Here is a 24,119-nt window from a genome sequence, read left to right as displayed (position 1 = left end):
ATGGTCATTTACCTGTGATTCATTGTCCTTCACTGTTCAGAGGTAATCCTTTTGTCTGCTTTTGCCACCTCTCATTCTGTGGTGTTTGTCAGGACCTCTAATATCTGTAATCAGCCAGTCAGCTTTTGATATTTCATGGGGGTGCCAGCTACTGCTGCAGTGCATGAAAGCAGAAACTTACACTGTAATTGCTATACAGATCTACTATATGGATCCAGAGTGTGAATTTAGAGGGGAAAGGAGGAACTTAGTACGCCGGAAACCCCTCATTTCACTGCCGTTACCAGTGCACTTACACTAGCACCCAAGCCACTCCAATTCTGCCATGACCACAGACAGCTCTGATTCACATCAGAAAGCAACAGAAATATCATTATTCTGTCATTTGATGGCATAGTAGAAGAATGCAAACAGACCACATCGTAAAACCCCATCTCTTAATTGTAAGCAGTCTCCCCTAGAGGTTCTAGTCCTTGTGGTACAGAACCGTGCTCAGATATTCTTCTTAAGCTTTCACTCCAGTTTGCATGTCTCCTGTTTCTTTTCTCCTTGGCAGAAAGCCAGCTGGAGGAGCGTCTCTGCACTGCAGTGAAAAGCTGCAGCTCTGGAAAGCTACCATATCAAAAATAAGCAGCAAGTATTAAGACTGAATCACCTGAAAACAGAAGGCACTTCTGCCAGCTGGTATGAAAATACCTGAAAATCTTCATGTTTTAACATCATGTTTTCCCTCCACGATCTACAATCCTACTTTCATGATAGAATTTATTGTACGCTGCTGTTTATTTGCAGGTTTATTGCTTTATTCACATATTTACCTGCTTCAGTCCAATCCCTTGAGACAAACTAAATTAATGCTGCTATGCAGGTTACAACACACAGAAATAATTTAAAACTTTCTGATGCGCTAATTCTCTCTGTTCATAAGATTTACTTCCTAAAGATCATGGCCAGGGGTATCACCACTATTTAATGTGAAAAAGACCTATTGCATCATCTCCTAATTTATCTGTGGAGAGATAGAGCACCTTTTGATTAAAGATTTCAATTTGAGAAAACCCTGTAAGCTAGTAACATCAGTTGTAGCTTGCAGAGATAATTATTCTGGATTTTTCCCCCTTTCTGTGGTTGGCTTTTTTCCTGATTGTCTTCTGTCGGAGTCTTATGATGCTATAGAATCACATATGCTTGCCAAAATGCTGACTGCCCGAACCTTCTGAGGTTTCGTCTGTGTCCTCACTGCAGGCTTGGTGGGTACTCGGGAACAAAGCAGGGCAGGACACTGGTTTATCTACCGATCAAGCTTCCTAAACTGCAGCTCATCCCTACAGAAACCTTGCCGACTGTGGGGAGCAGAACCTGACACTCTTGTAGGGAACGTTGCAGGTTGTTGCTGACTTGACTCTCATTTTACAGTAGCTGGGTTGCTTTTCCACCCAGCTGCATCAGCACAGGATGGCTCTCCCTTTCTTTGTCAGAAAAGACGTGGATTTTTCTATCTGTAACAACTTTCTGGTGACTCCCTTGTTCAGCATGCAGAAGTCTCACACTGGGAGTTTGCTCAGCTTTTCCACATACTGCATTGAAATGCTTTGAAGATGTGGCTAGCTAGAACTGACTGTCAGTGGTGTGGACTTGTGCCCTTAATTAAGGCCCTCTCTGGTCACTCTGGATGGTAAGAACTCCTGTCTACGCAACTATCTGTCTGCTACACAGCGGCTGGCAGCTCACAACAGTTTTACACTGGGTAGCTAGGAAAGTTCAGAGAGATTTTTCTCTTATCTGATGTTTCTGGAATCCAGGAAACCACCTCACTCACCGCTGGAGACCATTACGTTTGTCTTTAATGGAACAGGAATAAGAACCACCAGAAGAGATGAAGATCTTACTGTTCTGCTTACTACCAAGCGATGGAGAAGAATGAAGGCATATAAATGGCAATGCCGAGCCTGGGCATCTTTCAGCACCTCTGGCTTCCATGATTTTATTGTGGGTATTACAACAACTCAACACCAGGCACTGAAAAATCTCTGTGGATTTCCATATTTAACTAACTCTCTCACACTCAGAGCATAAAGGTAAACTGAAGTCCTCTCCAAATTACTGTTTTCAAGGCCGTGAGCACCTCAGCTCGGCAACCGCACTGCTCTTCCCCTGGTGCGGCAGGGGGGAGCGCAGCTGTGCCCAGCTCAGCTGGGACACCAAAGCCTCGCTCCCCAATGCTGGCTGGAGCCCACCAGCAGCCGCTGTCCCCTCAGGGTGGGCAGACAGACCCCTGCGGGCAGGCAGGGTGCCACAGGCCAGCACAGCCCTTGGGACTGCCTCAGCTGGGAGAGAACTGGGGCCTCTCGGAGCAGGAGGCTGTTTTGCTGATCGGAAACCGAGCAAAAAGGAGTTCCATGTCTAATAGAAGAAGAAATGCAGTTCATTATATTACGATGTAATAAGGGGAAATAGCACGCAGTGCGATAAAAGGAAGCAGTACAAGTTATTATGGATGACACGGTAACAGAGCAACAGGAGCAACATGTCGAATCCTTCCTGCAGAGGGTTACAGGGACCGAGACGAGGCAACACCAGCAACGAAGGCCCCCATGCCACCGCCCGAGCCCACCCTTGGGCCGGGAGCCCCACTGCAGCCGGCACCAGGGTCTGTCGGTAATGGGGAAGCTCCCACGGCGCGACCACCCGCCACGGAGTCCCCTGGCCCGGTCCCGCAGCTCGCCCGCCTTTGCGCTCGGGGAAGGACGCAACAGCTCAGGCACCGAGGGGACGCAAACCTTGACGCTGGTGGTGTCCCACCGCGAGGCCCCGCCGCATGGGACTTGTTGGGGGGCTCAGGGTGACCCCCCTGCTCTGCCAGTTTGGCCTTGAGCTGCCCGAGCTGCCCGCCGGGGTGGCGCGGCCCTGATCAAGGCCAGGGGGTTCCGCAGCAGTGACCGGTTGAACACCTCCTCACCACAGCGGCTCTGCCCAGGCCGGAACGGGGACCGAGAGCCGCCCGCGGGCCAGGGCCAGGGCCAGGGCCAGGGCCCGGACCAGGACCATGGGGGCGGGTGGGCGGGGCCCCACAGGACACGCCCCCTCCCCTCCGCAGTAGCGCGAGCCCACGTGCCAGCCCGGCCAATCAGGGAGGGGCTCCGGGCTCTTTAAGAGCCGTGCGCCAGTCACCGCGCGCTGCAGCAGCGGCTGCCGGCGTTGCCATGGAGACTACGGCCGGGCCGGTCGCTATGGAGACGGCAGCGCCCTGGCTACCGGGCGGGCGGCGGCGCCGGGAGCCGCGGAGGCACGCGCTGCTGGTCGTGATCGGGGAGATCGGGACGGAGCCGGAGCGGGGAGCGCTGCGCGGTGCCCTGGAGCGCGGTGAGGAGCGAGGCCGCGGCGGAAGGCCCTGGGGAGGGGCGGCCCTTGCCCCCCACCCCCCTCCGTTTCCGAGTGCCGCGGGGATGCGAGCGCTTGCCGCGTTGTCCCCGCCGCCCGGGGCTGCCGGTGGCCGCGCTGTCCTGCGGCACCGACGCCCCGCCGCAGAGCTTCGTGTCCCTCCTCCCGGAGGGGCGCGGTGCGGCCCGCCGGTCTGGGCGGGGGAAGAGACTCGGGGCCGGCGGCTGAGGGAAGGGCCGGTGCCCCGGCGGGGCCGGGAGGAGGCGGAGGCCGCCCGTGAGCACGTCCTGGGGGCCGCGAGTCCCGGGAAGGGCCCGGGGCTAGGGGAGAAGCCCCGCCGGGCTCGGGCGTGGTTCGGGCCCGGTGGCCAGGAGGGCGGTTCCGGCGGGGCCGAGCCCGGTGGCATCGGTGCCGAGTGGGTCCGGCTCCATCCCTGCCGTCACCGCACTCGCAGGCCTTCAGGCTGTGAACTGCCCCATCTTTGTTATTTTACCACCCAGCCCCCCCCGCCCCGAGCACGCCGTTATTCGCATTAGCAAAATGTGGTTAACACTGGTTGTGAACATCCTAAAGCTTGAAGATGTGTTACGCTTCTAATTTCCTCGAGTTTCTATTTTGTTAGTGGCTCAGCGGATTACCTCTTATTTCCCTCTTACCCCAGGCTTCTAACTTATTAGTTGGAGGATTTGTCCTTCTGGGCTGCTTCGGTGCAGGGGGACAGCTGCAAACAGGGGCCCCACTGCTGGGGCCTCTCCCTGTCTGAGGAGTGGCTGAGGGGGGATAAGCTACCACAGCAAACTGCTTCGGGAATGACACAGGGCAAAACAGAATGGCCGTGAGGGTTTGCTCCTCCACTAGCTGTACTGTGGCAGTGTCTGCAGGCCTTGGCACTGACTTAGTCTTTGTACATTAGATGCGGCACTGTTCAAAAGGGAGGGGGATAGGAGCTGGTGAGATGGTGGTTCTTGCTTTGTGGCACTTTCTGGCGGTTCTCAAGAGAAAGGAGAGGCCCTTAAGGCCCATCAGGACCTTAAGGGAATCCCTGTTTTAATAAGCAGCTTGGTCTTGCGCCTCTGAGAAATAAATAACAGCCTTTTGACTTTGCATGCACTGCTTTCCCACCCCACCCCTGTTTCCAAGACGCATTAGCTTAAAGGATGCCAGTGATAACAGTTGTAACTATTGGCCAGACTGTTATTTGGAGATATTTCTGTGACTGTTTTCCTCCCAAGCGTCAGCAGCACTGAGGAACAGATGGACAGTGCAATTTAAGAGGGGGCGGGTGTAAAAATGTCAAATTTCATCCAATTTCTCCACTTCAGCATCTTTTCCATCCACCTCTGCTGGCAGGCCACTTACCAGCTACTCTGAGAGCACTGTTTCATTCCCTCTTCCAAGGGATGGCTTTATTCAGCTGGGGGAGGTCAGATTATGACTATTTGGCCTCTGAAAGCCCCTCTTCAAAGGGGCTGTGCCAACTTCCTGCACAACAGGATGATCATCTTTGCTTGGTGCTTCACTGAACGGGTGTGCCAACCTGCGTCTTTATCCGTTCTCTGAATCTTTGAAACAGTGACAGAACAGACTGTCGACTAATGGATTTTGCTCTTTGATTATGCGTTCCTATGCTGATCACCTGGGATTTCCCATTGGAGATAAAAACAAATGCCGATTTTGCAACATAATTTGTAATCACCACAGGAAAAGTTCTAAAGTTAGTTTTTGTCTGACCAGAAACCTACTGAGATTCTACCAAGTGCAGATGCCTCTTGGCATTTAAGCAGTACTGGTAAGTTACTAACAGTAGAAGTGAACTGCTGAGGGAGCTAGGAACCTGGATTTCAGACTTTCCTCTGCCACTGACTTGGAGTAGGACCTCCAGCTAGTCATAGGGGTGTTTTCCCCACTGTGAAACAAGAGAATGACCTCTTCTTGAAATAGACCAAGATCTTCAAATTGAAAGATGGATATAAAAAATAACAGCTAAAATGGCAGCAGGGCCTTGCATTCTGTCAACAGATAGCATATTATAATGTTGGAGACAGTTAAATTCTTGATTCAGGGAGTTCAAGAGATGTGGAAATGTTGCACATGTGACTATTCCCATTTCTTAAGTGATAGCTTGCTGAGGAGGGCTCACCTGAGGCTTGTGTGAGGGTAGAACAAGCTGCTAAGCAGAAGATTTGATTTCCTCAGGAAACAAAGCAGTGTAAATAACAAAATGTTTCTGCCTTTCGGAAAAGTGTTTTTCTGCAACCTGGTAAGTATGGTAAAGGGCTTATAGCCCTGATAACGATCAGATTAACAAAACTGGGAAATAAAGTTAGCAAAGTTGGACCTAAGTGTTACATACTATACATCTAGATAGGTTTTTCAAAAGGATGAAAAAGCTAGGCTTTGTTTTGTCTTTTTGTTGGCTGTGGTGCCCTGTCTGTGCAAAAAGGAAAAATGAAACCACAAAGATTTTTTTTTGAAGGGTGAATAAATCTCTTGCTCTGGCTGATCCAAAAAACACACTTTCCCAGGCTTCTTTCCATGCCTTGGTTCAGGAGAATGGAATAGTGAATTTAGCACATCATGGGAACTGTCATATTTCCATGTGTAGCACTTCTTAGGTAGTGGCATTGTGTATCTGTGGGATGCTTGAACAACACTTACTCTAAAATGCTGGGTTTATGTTTCTGTTCCTGTGTGACTTTTGTCCAGTTGGGAAACAATATCTGGAAGACTTGGTCTAGTATTGAAGGGAAATGCCAAATCTTATAAGCCAGTGACCTCAGCAGGAAATAAAAAAAGTTCACAAGGGCATAAGGAAAGAGATGGAAGGCTGATGAGTCACATGGTACCTTACCCAAGCTGTGCATGTGCGAAAAGCATGAATATTTAGAAACCTTATTATGGTATAATTTGCACTCTTGTATCGGGAGGTAGAAAAGGTTCTAATCATCAAGGACAATGTTCTGGCTCCTGGGCTCTGGGATGGTAAATGGAAATTATGGCAGATGGGAAGAAGTTAGGAATAACTTCAGGCTACCTGGAGGGGAAAAAATGTTGGAGAAATAATCACAAGCAGGATGATGAGTGAGATGATGATTTCACTCTTTTCTTGCTCTGAAAGAGGATCTATCCTCTCTGCATCCTAGAGGGTGTAGCAGTACCTCAAATAGCATTTATTGCTGCAGTAGGACACCATGACAGTGACACAGCAGCTAGAGTCAGCAGGATTTGCCCTGCAGAGTGCCACCTTGTTCCTGTCCAGGTCAGAATACTCATCAGTACTGCATTAAGGTACACTTACATTGGACATTTGTTTAAACAATCATGTTTTCAAAGAGCATAGCATAGGAAAACATTTTGTTCTGCTTCTTGCTCCCTGCCTCTTATTACACATTTCATTTGTGCCTATCCCATACCCAAACTGAGAGGAATAGATTTTTCTGTGACACTGAAAGTGGTAGTAGATGGTTTTCCCAATTTACTAATTACAACCAAAGTAGTTTGGTTTTTTTCTTTTCTTTTTCCCCCCCTGTGATGTTCAGAGGACTTACTGAAGGGGTTTCTGTGCACTTTGCAGTGCACTGTCAGGTGATAAATAAGCTATGTTACTCTACTGTGTCAGCTCTCACCAGAAAAAGAAACTAAGAACAAAGTTTTCCTGAGCTGTTGTAAGTTCTACAGACCTTGAGAGTACTGAACTGTGTGATGCAATGATTACTAACTCTGCCTTGGTTACATGTAGAAAGCTGGAGCTTGTACCTGAGAAGACTAGTGGCCAGCTGAAGCTGTTGCACAACATGGAGTTACTGTGTTGGAGAACTAGAACTGCAGTAACCGGGAACGATATCTCCATGAAAAATGAACATGCTTCCCTTGAAAGAAGGGAGATACCAGATGCAATAAAACATTATATTTACGCAAGAGAGGACATGTCCCCAGAAGACAGTGGAAGAACTCTCAGTGAGAATTCCATCAATTAACAGTGGGGCTGAAATTCTTGTTTCAGTTAACTCCTAGAAGTCTGTGGCATTGGCCTTCAACATCTGTACTTCAGCAGGCAGCAGCACAAGAGGCTGGTTTTGTTCATGGTGCCAAAATGTAGTATCACACCATCTAGGAGAGGATGCTTCTCACTGGGATGTGAAGATCTGTGAGCTGTAGTGTTTGGTGTCACCCAGAATGTACAGCCACTCACACTGAGGTCTGAAGGTGACTTCCCCAGCATGGCATGGTGCCACTTTCTTTGGGAGCAGATGCTGCTTCCTGCTGTGATATGAAGGCGATTAGCTTACAAAGATTATATAGATTAAAGAGCAAACTCCAAGGGTCTTGGTGGGATCAGAGGCTCTGAAGGAGTGATTAAGCAGAGCAAGTTGTGGGGGGGCTTCTGTGGCTTGGAGGATGCACAGGCTATTAGAGCAGAGAAGCTGGTGTCTCTGAGCTGTTTGGTAGGCTAACCATCCAACAGACCATCTCTACTAGTGACCCATGCTGGAGAATGCAGAAGATGTAAGACTAACATAATGTATTTGCTTGGTGAGGCAGTAGTGTAATTCAGCCTCGATCCCTTATAGTTTGCTAGTTTCACTTGTGTGGAGTGCAATTTGAATGAAGGCTTGCTCACTGCATGTACTTCAGGGATAGATGTTTGACAGAAGGTAAGCATCTCGCGGCCCTCCCCTTCTGAAGACTTTCTCCATCCAAAGTATGCTTTTTGGAAGAGCATCACTGGTGCTTGTCTCCTGTTGACTTCTTATCTCTACTTCTGTTTCTGGAGTAAATGTAATAACAGCTCACTATATTCTTTTTTTCTCTCTCTTTATGTTTTTTTTCTTGTTGGGCAGGAATTCGTTCCTGGAACATTAACCTTCTGTCCTGTGACCTGAATCAGCAACTGCGACTCTTTGTAACCCGGCACCTGGCTCAGTTTTCTTCAGAAGTTAAAGGTCAGCTTTTTGGCTTATCAGCATTAACTTTTAACTTATCTTTTGGGTTTGAAACAAATACAGAATAAAGCTAATTTATTTAGAATCAAATCACATGCAAATGTGTCAAATTTAATTAGTGGGGGGTTTGTCTGGGATTCTGCAGACAAGAAAAAACATCTGAAAGATCTGTTGGATGCAAGGAATTGAACTTAAATTACATATCTTACTACTGGGATAGAAAGAATAGAGATATATGCTGTCTAAAAGCCTATTAAGCTGGTAAGTTACAATTTGTCTTCTGTACCTTATTCAGGTAGCACAACATAGTTTTACTTTGTAAGCTATTTATTATGTATCTCTTCTGGGTTTTAGAATGTACTTTTGTATGCTCAAAATGTGTTGCAAGTAGTGTGTAAGACTCATCAAATGACTTTCTGAATCCCTTTTTGAAGGCCTATCTCTTCTTCCAGAGAACAGTGAACAAGAGTATTATAAAAATGACATCTAAGGTTAGAAAGCATGCCTGCTTAGCTTGTAAAAAGATTGAACTCTGGTTAGGCTGTTATAATACTTTTATGTAACATATCTTAAAGTCACTATAGTAAGCACAGATGACCCTGTTGCAAAGTCTTGTTTTATATAAGGCTGTCTTATAGCTCACTATATATTTTTTCACTCTTGTCAAAGCTTCTGAATATATTTTCTAGCTGGGGAAGCTGTTCTCATAATGGGTAGCTGTGAAGGAAGGTACCTGGACTCTTCTTGAATGTGCCACTGATTGAGAGGTCTCTTAACTTTCCTGTGACTTTTTAACATGGGGATGGAAAGTCTTCCTCCTTGCAAAGCAGTGTGTGTGTATACACACACTTGTGGGATTAAAATACTGTATATGAAATGTATCAGTTGAAACACCCAGCAGAAGATCTGTCTAACTTTGAAGCAACTGTAACAGTCTGTGGTACAGATAGACCAAGCACTAGCAAGTCACCATAAGTATAACAGTCGCCCAAGAGTTCTTATAACTCAGGGCTGAAATACCTGGATTAATATTTGCAACGTGTATCCCCCTTAGTTCCTGAGGAGAAGGGTGATAAATGTGATGTCAGTCTATAACGAGGGTTCCATGAGGGATCTGGGGAACTGCAGGTCTGTTAAGTCAGGTCTACTGGGCAAATCAGTAGTCTCTATAATAAAAGGCAGAACTAGTGTCTACCTGGGAAGAGTCACTATCGGTTCTGAGAAGGGACATCCTGCTTTTCAAATGTCTTGAAGTTTTTTTGAAGAGATCATAAAACAGAAATGATTTAGTCTACCAGCCAAAAATGTTCTGGGAATCTAAGTCCATTAAGTCTGTTTAAGGAAGCCTGTTGGCCATAGAATTAGGGGCCAGGCTTTGGTATGCAGAAGTTATTGAGAAAAAGGATGGGCAAACCGAAGTTCTGATGTAAATAGCCAGCTTTGCCAATGGAGGTGGATTGCCAGTTGAGTTCAGCAGGTATATGCTGCTTAGCATCGCTACTGAAATGTTAGAGTGAGCAGTGAGGCAATCCAAAGTCATTTGGGACTCAGTAATGCCGAGTCCTGACTGAAGAATTTAAGCTGTGTAAAGTAAATGCCCATATGCAAAATCAACCCCCAAATGCAGCTTGAAATTAAGAAAAAAGCGGCTTCTGAACTGACCATTACCATGGAGGAATTAAATTCTGTAGTTATGATACAGTTCATGGAAGGATCAATTCAGTGCTTGGCAGCAAACAAACCAGAACAAATGTTAGCAATTATTGGGTAAAAACAGAGAACAAAACAAGCAGCATCATGGCACTGTGTATTAGATCCCAGGTCTTTGAATACTGTGCAGTTTTGGTCCTCTTATCTCAAATGTAGTGGAGCTACAGTAATGCTCAGAAGGGTAATAGAGGATGGTCAGAGGTCTGGAGTAGCTTTCTTTCAAGAAATGATCCAGTAAGCTGAGATGCTTCAGTTTGGAAAAGAATGGACTAGAGAGATGAATAAGACCTAGGGGGAATTAAATTAAACTGATGGAAGTCATGTTCAAAGAAAATATGGTAATATGGTTGCACATTCAGCCAATAGTGGAGCCACAGAATTTATCTCCACAACCTCCTTTGGCTAAAAGATAGGTGGTTCAAAAAGGAAATTGGATAATTATTTGAAAGAGATCCTTTGGGGGGATTACTAAATGAATGAGCCAAAACAGGGGGACTTTATTGTCCCTTCTAATCTTACTTAAGCCTATTACAGAACACTCAATACATATTTCAAAACATTAAATCTCAAATGAGGCAAAACAGAAGAAATGAAGTAGCAAACAGGTCCAATGAAGGATTTCTGTTCACCTGTGCATCCACAGACACTCCTTAGATATTTATGGGCCTTTTCAGTGTGCTGTTACATACATTTAGTTCTGATTAATTTCTGTAGCTAAATGGCATAGGTCAGCTGGCATCTTTTTGCATATCCAACACAAACTTGTGATCTGGGTCTGACAGAGACTTGATCTCACCTCTAGAAGAACATCAGACATGAATGTTATTTTTACTAGCCATTCACAGCCACTTCTGGTCTAAGAAACAGAGGCACCTTGTGGAAAAACTTCTTTGGCCTTTTCTAGTGGGACTAGGAAAGGGTAGAGCAACATACGAGGTATTTGTTCAAGTTGTCTCCTATTATTGCAGCTAGTTAAACAGTGACCTGTTAGATGCCAGTTTTCTATAACTGGTCTGGGGATTTCAACTCGATAGCCCCTGTCTGATACAGACTTACACTGTTGTAGCAAGCAATGAAGAGTTTTCTGCTTTGTAGGCAAATACCAGTGCAAGGGGAAGTCGAAAGAGCAATCCAACATCCAAACATGTCTGATCTATTTTATTTAAAAAAAATAATATCTGAAATATGAAAGGAGTTAACTGGAGAGGAAAACGTTTAACTGAAACAAATCACTGGGCCCTGTTGAAGGGCTGTGTTTCAGTTAAGTATAATGCAGGTCTGGAAGCTCTAGCTATATGGGCCAGACTACTAGAGCAACAGCTGAACAGCTTGTGGCTGGCAGCTTTTTTAGAAAGAGTAAATGATAATTATTGCTAGTTAAAAAGAAACTCATCAATTGAGCTGATAGCCTCCTTTTCTATTGAAGCCTTTCTTGACTCCTATAACCCCAATTTTGGACAATCAAACCCCACTGATAACTGAAAGTACAACGCTTGCGGTTTTGTCTTGCTTCAGCTTTTTGTTACGATCTAGTCTTTATCTGGGATAATGGTGATGTGTGTGTTTGTCACCTCCAGGTTGGACTTCTGCATCCTATTAGGTTCAGGTCTGAAAGCAAGAAATAACAGAACTGCAGTGTGGGTAGGAGACTGCAGTTACTGTGCAGAGCCTCTGGCTACTGGTTCTCTCTGTGCCCCATTTTAAATTCAATGCTTCATGAGCTGGCAAATAGCTGCTCTGTAAAAAGCCTCTGTCATGGCAGGGGCCTTGTGGCTCTGTAGGCGAACTGGACCTAGAAGTTAATCTGACAACCATGTCTCTGGTCATGTATGACAGGACAGCTCTAACTCTGGAGAGGTGTAACTGGAGCCTGAAGCATTATTTTGATTCAGGCTGTAAAGCAGGAAACAATTAAAAGGACTGCAACAATCTGTAGAGCATGGTAAGTCCTCTTGTCTGAAGGCTTTCCCCTATATCAGCAAATACTTAATTTATTAAACATCTAAAAATGCTAGTTATCTTCTCTCCAGAAGTGATTGCTGCAAGAGTTGTATAAGGTTCCATGCAACCTCTGGTGGGCTTCCTCACTTGGGTCTAATTGTCTGGAAAATGTGCTATGTTAGTCATGTGGCCTAAAGGATTGTAGGTTCTTGCCCTTCATCCATTGTGATCTTAAGGACTCAGGTTCTTATTGCTAATATTGCATTGGTAACGTAATGGCAAGGCTAACATTAATCTCTTTAATGAAGTGCTGTGGTATCACTGGACCTGAAAAATCCTTGCTTTATCCCACCAGAGTCTAAAGATCCTGATCTGTTTTCCCAATAGTGCTTAGCATCAGACAGGCATGTGATAAGAAGTGTTCAGTGTTTGCTCAGGAAAGTGCTAAGGTGTGTGTAGCATTCCAGTAACATGAACAGTTCTGTGGTCTGTTTACATGCTTCACTGACAAACTTGCTGATCAGTAGCAGTAATTTTCTAATCTGTATAGAAATACAGATTGTTATAATTATGCTTTAATTTGACAGATATTGGTGGTCTCAACTAAGCAACAGAACAATGGCCTGTCAATTTAGAACAGTTTGCGATCTGTAAGTCTGTTTTCTATCTTCTGGCAGTGCAAAATAGGAAATTGATACCTATTTTCCTTTCCATAATAATGGTTCTAGTGGCACAGTGCAGACTTTAAGCAGCCATTGCTATCTGCAGGATCTAGTGGAGCTGAAGAAACACGCTCTGTGATGCAGGGATTTCACAGTTGCTGTGTATGAACTGCTGTGTGCTGGAGAAAGTTCTGAAGTTGGCTCAGTCAAATGGTTCCTTAGGATTCTGGTGCTGTTGTACTTCAGCAACACTGTGGAGAAACAGCGACAGAGTTTAGACACCAGCAGGATGCTCTCTGTAGTCAAGGACAATTCCCAGCTTCTCCTAGAGGAACTTGCCTGCAAATTGTCCCTGACCAGGCTGTCCCTCTGTTCAACAAAAAAGTTTTTTACCTGGGATCAAGTGCAATTCTAGTTTATCCTCTAGCAAATATTGATGCAGGACATACTGAAGAACAGTCTAGCGTATATGGCTTCTGGAGGTGCTGGAACTGAAGATTAGGTTTTGTTTATGCAGGTGTTGCTCTTGTGGTGTAAGACATTTCCCAGATACTGTTATCTCTCCAAAAGTGATATGCCAAATAAACTATTTTCTATCAAATTTAGTAAGCTAATCTGAGGGAGGCCGTGCTCCTCCTATATACTGTGAAAGTAACTCCTGGTATGAATTCCTAACCCCATTTAGTACGAACAGGGCTATTGTAGCTTCGATGAGTTAGTTACAACCTCAGCAAATTGTCACTGGTCAGTTGGAGCAGGTGACACGCTGTCTAAAAAGGTTGGGTTTTCTGTTCTCACTTACACCTTTTATTTGCACAGAGATACCCCAAACAGACAAGCCTTTAAGCCCCTTGGCAGGTCTTGCCTTTGTGCTTGAGTTTGTCCCATGGGTCTGTTGAATAAAAGTATCCTTATGCTTCAGAGTGGTTCCATGTGGTTATTTGGACAAGTCTCCAGATGTGCTTGTTTTCTGGAAGATGATGCAGGCGTTTCGTGTAACAGAAGTAATGTCTTCAGTAGTTCAATAGCTTTGGAAGCTGCTTGATTGAGAAGAGCTGGGGAGAGAAGTGGGTGGTGGTCAGATTCTTTTCCCTAGGGGGAAAAAAACCCCTACCTAGTTGGTTACAGTAGTTATTTCCAAACTGTATTTGTATTATGTTAACGTTTGGTGTTTGAAGCTGAAATCAAAATGTTAACTGCAGTATTCTGTGAGAACAGAGAGGGCATAGTTATCCCTCTGTCAAATTTTTAGCCTGTTTAGAGAGGATGAGGAACAAATGAGTCTCAAATGTGGTACAAATGAGAGATGAAAAGCTGAGACCGTTGGTAACGGTGAGGCGGTCATACGAGTGATATCTAATGCAACTTATGAAAGTTCATTTGTGTTGGGGTTATTTTTGTGAGTTTTGAGTTTCTTTTTCTCTATGCTATCTTGCTGGCTCTTTTCTGAGTATCACAATGTGACTTTTGCTGTAGGGGTAATCTCACAGCTTAGTTTCCAGGGTATGGATGGTAGGGACAGCAAGAAACCAAGCATGGATGTGATGATGACCTGCCCAAAGGGAAAAAGGGTAGTCCTGGATGGCAGCAGCAGAGCAGAAAAAGGTAGGAACAGCTGTGGAAGACCTTGCAAGACAAACTTTGAATGTGTTATGGAGAATGTGAAAGCTAGTAAATGGTCTGATGGATAAAAAGGGTGGTGTGATGAGGGAAAAAAAAAAACCCAAACCAATTCAAGGTGAAATACTGAAGGCTTGTGTGCTCTTCCATGGTGAGGGTAGCCCAGTTTGCACAGTTTGCACAGAAATAGCCACTGGCTGCCACAATAGTTTAAGATGATGTCCAGTGTCTCCATGTGCTGGAAGCTAATAGTTTACTACAGTCGAGAGGAACTGTCTCTTTCCAATAAAAATTGACATGGTGCAAGGTGAAATGCTCAAAATAATTACTTCTCGGCACAAGGGAAGTGTGCTTTCTGGTATCTGTTTTGATGTTCAGAGAAAACAGCTTTTCCCCCTGAAAACAGTTCTCTCTACACAAAGATTAGCAGCTGCTTTCGGCCTGACTAGGGGATTTTAAATAGCTCAACAGCCATTCCAGTGATCTTTCCTCCCAAATCATACTTTGTGTTAGTCTTAGAAAACTTTTTATAAATAACTAATGACAGAATTGAAAATCAAGCAATTAAGAACAACATTGAGGTTGAATTTGATGGAAGAAATGCATGAAGTCATGAAACATTGATGAGATACTTTTCTTACCTCTGTAAAAGGATTATCAGAAATATTAAACACTTTCACGTATTAGCTTGCATGTTTCTTTGCAAACTTAAATGTTTTATGCTGAAAGCCAGCAGGGTTTGTGTAACAGTCTAATAACTAGCTGCCTTGCAGGCAGATGGCCTTCAGGTTCTGAAGCCTTTCATATTCGACCTAATACACAGGCTTCCCGTCCTACTGATGCCTTTGTTTTACATTTAATGCCAATTGAGGGTACAGATATATCTGCCACAGCCCACTGAGGATGTAGCAAAATTGCATTACAGTTCCAGAAGGCAGCGGTCTTTTTGGATGAGTGCTGCTAGAATGCTATTAACTTGAGCTAGAAGAAGGTTTTTTTTTTAAAAAAATTGTCTTTTACAGCCTCTCTAGAACTTACAGGCAGCCTCAAAGAGGCTGGAGGCTTTCTCTTCCCAAGGGGCAATGAGTGCAAGTTGCACTGGGAGAGGTTTCAATCCAAGGTAAGAAATTTCTGCACTGGGAGAACAATCAGTCACAGGAACAACCTCCCCAGAGACACAGTAGAGTCCCCATCACTGGAAGTTTTCAAGGTGTAATTGAACAGGTTGCTAGATAATATCATCTATGTTCCTTCTCCCATGGAAAATTGGACCAGATGATCTTTTGGAATCCCTTCCAACCTGGGCTGTTCTATGCTTCCATGAATTCAACTTTGCAACAGATAAAGTACAAGGAGTTTTACTTGTGGCACAACGCTGGTTGTGTTAAGTTACAAACCCAATAGGAAGCAAAGGCAAATGCATGAGTCTGCTATGCAGATCTTGGTCTCAAAAGTCTGCATTTGATCCTCCTTTTACAGTAACACATCTCTCATAGGTTAATGTTGTCATTTGTACAAGTGACTCATCTTCTTTGTGGAACTGGGAATGGCTTTGAGTGTCAGCTTGTGCCGTATACTTCTTTTCCACTACACTGCTTAGTTAGTTTTCAGTGATCAAGTCAAATGTGTGACAGTAAAAAAAGCTGCCTTGTTTAATCAAATTATAGCTCCCAGATAATACAGATGACAAGTTTGTGTGCTCAAGCAAAAAAAGCAACAAAAGGCAAAAGACTAATTGCTTGTGAAAATTACAGTGAAAGGGTATGTTCCTCACAGCTATGGCCTCTTGCTAGAGAAACATGGGTAACATAGGTCATCCAGTGATGGATTTGCTTCAGCTTTTGGCTGTTAGGGAAAGGACTACTATGTCATTAACTTGCATGTTTAGGTAGGAAAAAAACTCAGTGGTTAATGTTATTTTTTTCACAGGTGCAATAAAGATTCTTTGGACTTTTAGATACAATTTGTAGTCCTTGAGCAATTAACTTCCCTGCACCGTTTGCTGCCAACATACTTCTGACCAGAGAAATATGAAAGCAAGCACTTGTCAACTTCTGTGCTTCTTCCCTATGTGCTTGGGGACTGCCTTTGCTCTTCTAGTAACCATACTGAGCATGACCTCAAAGATCCTGCGAACTGCAGTCTCCCAAAATACAGCTTCCCATGTTGTAATTGCAGCCCGTGTTTCTGGTTGCTACGTGTGGCTGCAGTGATCCCAAGCATTGCTCTTTTCACCTGACTATCTCACAAACAGCTTTAGATTCTTCTCTCATTTAAAGTATGTAATTTAATAATTAATCATAAACTGGTAAAGAATATCTCTGTGGGACTTGCAAGCACCACCAGGATCTACCAGTTGGACAGACTTTAATCAGTTGCTTGTGCGTTCTGCAAGAATGTCCTGTGAGAATGCTATATGTCAGGGTGTGTAGTTGTACTGGTTCAAGCAAAAGGTGCATCCAGCACAGTGACAAAGAATGGATGTGTGTGCAGGAGTGTAAGATGAGCACATAAATACTGCCTCCTTGTACCATCCTAGCTCACATCTCTTTCCAGTTCATGGAGAGGTATGTTTTCTATGTGTTGAGTAACACCTTTCAACTTCCACAAAGGTTTTGAGTCTTTCCTTGCTAGAAGTAAAAAATCTGGCAAGTTCCATGACATGTTGCAGGAAGAAACCTGCAACCTCATTTTATTTCCTTGGATTCTTATTCGTGTCTGGTTTCATTTTGATGTACCTTCCCACACGGGACAATTCCTGTCCAACCTAGTTATGTTATAGGTTTGGCATATTTGCCTTATTATTTCTCCAGATTGAAGAGGCCTGATTTACCTCATCGTTCCTTATGGGGAAGCTGTTCCATACCTTTAATCTTTCTTGTTTTATTAATGTTGCCTGGATCTTCCTCTTTGAGATGCTGGGATGTGTGTAGTGTTCGTAAGTGGTGTAGAGCTATGTATTTACACAGCATCACAAGTTTGTTTCCCCCGCCTCCCGCCTTGTTTTCCTGATTTCTACCATATCTATTCACTTTCTGACGGCTGCTGAGCAGTGAGCTGACTTCTGAATAGAACTGAGACTATCATAACCTCAAGATCTCTCCCCAGTGGTAAATAGTTAATGTCATTTCATGTGTGATTTATACTGATAAATAATGGCAAATGAAACTCTCTCAGTCTCCCTTAGCAGTTCCTCCTCAGCCATGCTAATAACTTGGTATTATCCATAAGCCACCAGTCTGCTCTGCTCCTTTGCAGGTTGTTTATGAATATAGTGAATAACATGACTCTTGGAGTAGGCTTATATGACATGCCTTATGAAATAATAATTACACTATATCAATACAACCTTTGAGATTTTGACAAGCTTATTTGTTTTTTTTAAGAAGCAAGGTCATATTTTCTGTAATGCCATGCTGATCGGTGTTCATTTTGTGTTCTGTTTGAATCTTTACTGCTGATGGGTTTTCCAGCCTTCTAGGACTTAAATGCCAGAGCACTGGAGCTCAGGCTGGAAGCTGAGAGCTTCTTAGTCCATCTCTTCAATCTCGTACAGAAATTACCTGTTTTTATAGACTTAGTCTGATTGATACAGTCTCCCACCACCATTACTGTTAAAATAGAAATTATTTCATTGTGTCTAAAATATACTCTTCATTTCTTCCAAATACAGAACAAAAATATGTACTGAATATTTCTGGGTCTATTTGCCCTGCAGAGCTAAATTTAAAACGAGAGAGCACAAAAGCAAAAACTTGTAAGATCATATATAAAACTGTATTTCAAAATGCTGCTTTTCCCATCTTTAACAGACATTTTTAACACTAAGAGAGCTCCTCTGGAAACTACACATCTTGAAAATTCTCTTTGATGATAATATTGGGCTGCATTTTATGCATTCGAAGCCAGCATACTGCACCTTCTTTGGTAGGCCAGGCTAGGAAGTTACAAGGATAAATCTTTGTTTTCCTTTTGTGCATTTCAAAATGTTCTTTTATTCATAAGGTGCACATTACGGCTATCACTGTGATACCCAAAAGGCTACTTGGTGAAGATGAGAAACCAGAGCTCCAATAAGCCATTTTGTACTTCAGTAAGCAGAGGTCAGTTTAACATGTTCCTTCCTTTCATGCTGTTCTGACCAAATGTTGATTACTGCCTGAAAGGGCGAGTGGTGCTTCTCTCGCACCAAAATTCATGTACACATTAAAGTGATCCCCTGCAACTGACATTTCTGTGCATTTGTTATACATTTGAAACTGCTGAGGCTTCAGTAAAATCATATAGGATCTATTCACATGAAGCATCATTCCTATGAAAGAAACAATTTTTCGTAGCTGCTCTGGTTCTGTTAAGCTCCTCTACTGAACAGTATGGTGAAAATTCTGTTCAGCTTTTTAAAAGCAAATAAGATCAAAGGAAATGCCTTACTGAATCACATCAGTGGTCTGTCTAGCCCAATATTCTGCCTCCAGAGGTAGCAACAAAAGGTGCAATTCAGGGAAACACACGAGCCTAACTGCTTTTTTTGGCCACCTTCTGCTCCCCCCCGGTCCCTCACTGGGCATAATGGTTAAAGGGCACACCATGAGCACCTCCTTTTACTTGAATCTACAAATGCTGCCTGCCTCCACAGGCACGTGTAGCAGCAAGTTCCTGAAATTCACTGACTGCTGTCTAAAGAAATTCCTCTTGTGTTTTAAGTTGATTTAGCTGTATTGAGTGCTCCCCAGCTTCTAAAACTTTTGGATTTAGTGAGTAACAGCCCAATATACTAGCTTTTATTTAATTTATTTTTAATTAAGTGCCTTTCTAAATTGAAGAGTTCTGGATTTTTAGGACTCATATGATAATGCTACTGTTCAAACCTAACCTAAGCTAAACCTGAATCGATAGATGCAATACTTTGTGTTATCTTCATAAAAAGCAGCAGCATGCGGTGTTATCCTAGGTCATCTTTTACCCTCATAAAGATAATAGAGTTCATGAAGCTGTACTTCTAAATAATGGAAAAAAAACCATCACCTTTGAACAAGGTCCATCACGTAAGTACTTCATCAAGGTGCTAGATTCCCTATTTTAATCACTACTCAGTGTTGCTGCCTTCTGTAATCGTGGGCCCTATTTATGGCATGGTGTGTTTATGACTTCTTGTAGTACTTGACAACAAATATAAGATTTCAAGTTCTCATCCTCGGCTGTTATTCATGAGTGGTATCACCACAAAATAAACCTTCCTACCTGTGCTCGAGACTTCAGCATCCTCTGAAACCTGACTGGCTTCCATGATGTTTGGCTGAGGTCAGTGCACTGCTGGCCCAGGTTCTGGAAGCTGGGAAGCTGAAGCGGCTGTTGGGAACTCAGCATTTGAGCACATAGAGCAGCATCTTTTTTGACCTTGGTGAACATCCAGTTCCATTGTTCTGACAGCTCAGGCATTTCAAGGGTTGCAGGCACTGTTTTTAGCACCTTACATAAGATTTTTTTTTTTCTTAGTAGACACCTGCCATCTTTCAGTTTGTAACCCATTTTAATTCTGTTTTTTGCCTAGAATAGCATTTTCTTTTCTTTCATTGACTGACTGGCCTTATTCTCTTATCTCAACTTTTTTGGTAAGCTGTTTATTTTTTTTTTTTAGGAAGTGTTCAAAGTCTCTGAGTGAGCCAGTTAAGGGGGAAAAAAAAAAAAAGGGGCCTTGTGCTTCCACTCAATGCTAGCAGAAAAACAACAAAGGCTGCTGAAGACACGGTTTTCTCCATCTTATAATATTAGCAGCTTTCACAGTTTGTAGAGGATCTGTATGATGCTGAACAGTTCTTTAAACAGTGCTCTAATAATTATTTCGTGTTGTCTAGCACAGCAGTTGCACACAGAATAAATTTGGGGTGTGTGTGGTTTGGGTGGGGTGGGTTTTTTTGTTTGTTTGGTTTGGGTTTTTTTTTTTGGGGGGGGGGTTAGTGTTGCAGTGACATTCCTTTAACTTGACAAAGGCAGCATTCTCTTGGTGGCCGTGTGCACTGTAAGCACAGCAGCTGCAATGACAAAGTGACCTCTTAAATAAGACTAGTTCTAAATAGATGCTTCTTTGGGAGTCTTCGTGTTGTTCCATGTTTAGCAGAGATGTTGAAGCTAGAGGTACTAATTACAAGCTAATGCAAGCTTTGGGTGACTTTTTATGAATGTTGCTGGGATTCTAGCATAGAGATTGGTAATTAAAGCTTTGTTAATGTATTATTAGCGTAACATAATTTCACTGTGGCTCTTTATGCTTTTCCCCTCAAGCGTCCCTGGCTTCAGTGGCTTAGAGTAGGCTTCTCCAATCCTTGTCAACTGGACCTTGCTAAGACAAACAAGATGAGCAAAGGGGAAGGAGGATTAAGTAGGAAAATAATCTTTAACATGTGACAGTTTCAACAGCTGTGTATAATTTTCTGACAGATTTCTTGGCCTGTTTTTTCTCCTGTGCTATGAATGCAGTTCCCCAGCTCTCTTCCTTTGCTTTTAAAGAATCCTTAGCGTGGGCTTGAGGGGGGAGTCTCTGACCAGCTGCTCTCAATGCCTGAGCATTGCAATTAAACAGCTGGAGGTAAGTGGCTTTGGGTGCTGCAGTGCTGGTCTCTTTTGAGGGCTGAGGACGCTGGGCTGAGCCATTACCATGCCTGAGCCCATGGATACAGCTGTAAAATTTGGCCATCATTTTCTGCAGCACTTCCCATGGTGGCTTCATGAGGTGGAAAGCCTCTCTTTGCTTAGAGCCATCAAGCGCGCACCGTCTCACTGCTGTAGTGTGGAGTAGAACAACTTGGCAGCATTCATGTGCTAGATGCGAGAGGAACGGGCATGTTGTCAGCATCCCATATGGGTGCACCGCTTTGAAATGGCGGCAAGTCCTCAGCCTGAGGAGGGTAACGCTGCTTCTGGTGCTCTGCTGCGTCCAGCTCAGGCAAGAGAACTGAATTCCCCTGAAGTGATCTCGTCTAGCATCTTCGCTGCTATTTCAGGAAATAGGTGCAGATTCAGAAGAGTGAAAAACTGTGGAAGGAACCTGTTAATCCTATTTTGCCATGAGATTAATTGTTGTCATGTGCTATTGTAATTTTAATGCCATAATTCCTACCTCCTTAGAAAGCAGATGTCCCTCAGTCTGACTGGCTCTGTTCCAGGATTTTGTCTTGCCCTGTTAACCATGGCATTGCTAGAACATACACATTTTTCCTCCCCCTGTAAGGACTTCAGATTGCAGACTGGAGGCACTGTTTTCCTTTCCTGGCCTGCTGTTGCTTCTTTTCTGGGGGAGCTGGGATGACATGCTTTCTATTTGACACTGAGAATTTATAATAGCCTTTGCGCTAGGAAACCATGCATTCTGAAGTGGAGTTAGCAGGGATCATTAAGGGCTTGTGTCTAGAGGTATCTTTCTTCTGAAATACCAAATTGTTTTCGCTCCATTCTGTGTAATGGAATGCCTTGCTGCTTGATTTGGAAACTTTAGGGTATTGTGTCCAAAAGCAATCAGTTTTTCCTGATTTCATGCTAGGGCCAATGTGCTACTGCAGAGGATCCACACCAGATCCCTGTTCCATCTGTGATTCTTTCTACTTTTTGTTTTATCCTGCTGGCCTGTATGAAGCAGTAATGGAACAAATGAGTCAATTCCTGAATTCGAGCTTTGGAAAACTAAGAGCACTGTGAAGAACATAAGTTCCCTGCCTGAAGACAGCCCCCTATTTTTATTTTAAACCAAATTAATGTTTTAACTATCGTGTGTGTTTTATTGGGGGTGTATGTGTTACGATTTTTGTGTTATACAGACTTTAAGGTGAGGCATTTTTTGGTGGTTTTTTTTTCTTTTTTTTTAATGCATCAGGTTGCAAGCAGTCTGCTATAAAGCATGGGGAATTAGATTCAGTGCTTAATTACCCATGGTTAAAACTGTGCCTCACTTCTATGTTGAATTTGTTTATTGTGGTTTCCAGCCACTATATTGCATTCTGCCTGTATCTACTGGGACTGAGTTCTCTTCTGGAAGAAGTCTTACTACCCGCAGCTGTCTTTTCTCCTCACCTCATAAAGTATTCAGACTAATTTTGGGTGGTTTGACCTCAAACAATGCTTGTAACTGTGTTAGGATTTTACCAGTTTTAGAATCTTAGAATCTGCCTTTGAAAAATTAAAACCCTAGACTAAAAAAAACCCCACAACCCAACAAAAAATCTCTTGAGTCATCTCTGTAGCGATCACGTTATTGATCACTCTGTTACTCTAAATGAATTACCTGCAGTACATCCACAGCTAGCTCTCTACGCTGAGCTGAGCTCATGCGTGCTGTTCTCAGCTGTGAAGTCGTTTCCTAAAATATATCCAGTTGCACAAGTATGGTGTAAATTGCTTGCTCTTGTCTGTAACATGTTTAGTCCAGTAGACAAGTTAGGTCAATGATTTTGGTACCAATCATGAGTTCCAGTTAACAATTAGAGTATATTCTTGCAGGTAACTGATTCCTTGATAACAACAGTTATATGAGATTCCCCTAGAAATATCGTGAACAAATATCAGCTCCTGAGCTGTCCATCATTTAAAACTGATTTTAACCTTCCCAGTACAAGCTAACAGTCTTCTAGAATGTGAAACTATTTTCTTTCTTTTTGCCTAACAATACAAATGCATCAGACCTGTCCTTGGCTGCCTGAATGGGCTTCCCTGTAGAACCATGAGTCATAGTCCAGATCTTGATTCTCACTTCAGGATGGTCGATGACTTGAGTTCAGGGATAGGATGGCTCCTAACGTTGCAGGGTACAGCTTGTCATAAAAAACTTCACAGGGAGCAGGCCTGCATTGCATGCATGAAAATGGCACATGCAGATGTGGTTTCTGGGAGGCTGCACTTGGCAATGGAAGAGTTCCTACATGGTCTGGTGGCCACCACAAGCTCATTTCTTGTTTGGTATGTAAGTGTGATTCTTCGACCCGCTGTCTCTAAACAGAATACTATGGACATCTGTGTTCATTAAAGCAAAATGTTTGGCACAACCAAAGATCCCTGCTGTCTTGTGGGGGAAATGGTAGAGAATGAGCTGTCTGCCAGAGGTGTTACATGTGGGGCTCATTTGTTGCAGAGAGGCAGTAAGACACTGCTGTGATAAAAAACTTAGCCAGCACAGGCAACTATTGTACTCCACCCCTCTCCTTTCTTTAGTCATCACTTAGGGCTGGTGCGTAGGGGAAGCACACTAGCAAAGCTGTCAGTACAATGCTAGCAGTAGCATTCCCGATGCAGGCATACTTACTTGAGAATAAATCTTCACAAGCAGATTGTGTTGGTACAATTACTTAACTAGAAATAAACTGATGTAGTTATTCTCTACTCAAAACTAGTCCTTACACAAAACACAGACAAAAATAACGCTTGATGATGTTTTTTTCCTTTTCTGCATTTTATGTCCACAGATAATTAACTTCCCAATTTTGCGAGTTTCTTAGATCAAAGCTCCTAGAGTTGAAGTCACCGCAGTCATGAGTTCACTGGTAGCTTTTCTAAAGTTAGAACTTGCCCTACTAAATTATTACTCTTGCTTCTAAAACCAGACATTGTGGTTAAATATTGTTGGCAGTTCATGGAATTCAGATTCTTGAAGCGTATATGGAGGCAAAGAGTAAAAAGCAAGCAGGTTTGTCCTGGAACAGTCTTTTGAATCCTTCAAGGAAAGTGGAGGTAGTGCATTGTGCTGAACTAGTTCTGCTCTACTAGCTTTCATATATAAAGGTTTGAGGAGTCTGTTTGAATGGACCTTCAGAGAAGATTATCCCTTTAATTTCGTAGAAAAGGAAAATAACAACGAGATTGTTGGAAGAGTTGGACC

General features: G+C 43.5%; 1 protein-coding gene across 1 annotated transcript in view; it reads left to right on the top strand.

Annotated features, from left to right (window-relative positions):
* Positions 1 to 3,191: 3,191 nt before the first annotated feature.
* MAP1A (microtubule associated protein 1A) overlaps positions 3,192 to 24,119 on the top strand; it is a 66,781-nt gene continuing 45,853 nt past the window's right edge. Inside the window, exons 1-2 of the mRNA XM_056347077.1 lie at positions 3,192 to 3,363; positions 8,223 to 8,324. Of these exons, the coding sequence (XP_056203052.1) occupies positions 3,204 to 3,363; positions 8,223 to 8,324 (262 nt within the window). The 5' untranslated portion in view covers positions 3,192 to 3,203. The remainder of the gene's footprint in view (positions 3,364 to 8,222; positions 8,325 to 24,119) is intronic.

Source organism: Falco biarmicus, chromosome 7, assembly GCF_023638135.1.
Source record: "Falco biarmicus isolate bFalBia1 chromosome 7, bFalBia1.pri, whole genome shotgun sequence".
NCBI lineage: Eukaryota > Metazoa > Chordata > Aves > Falconiformes > Falconidae > Falco > Falco biarmicus.
This window is presented reverse-complemented; position numbering and strand designations above follow the sequence as displayed.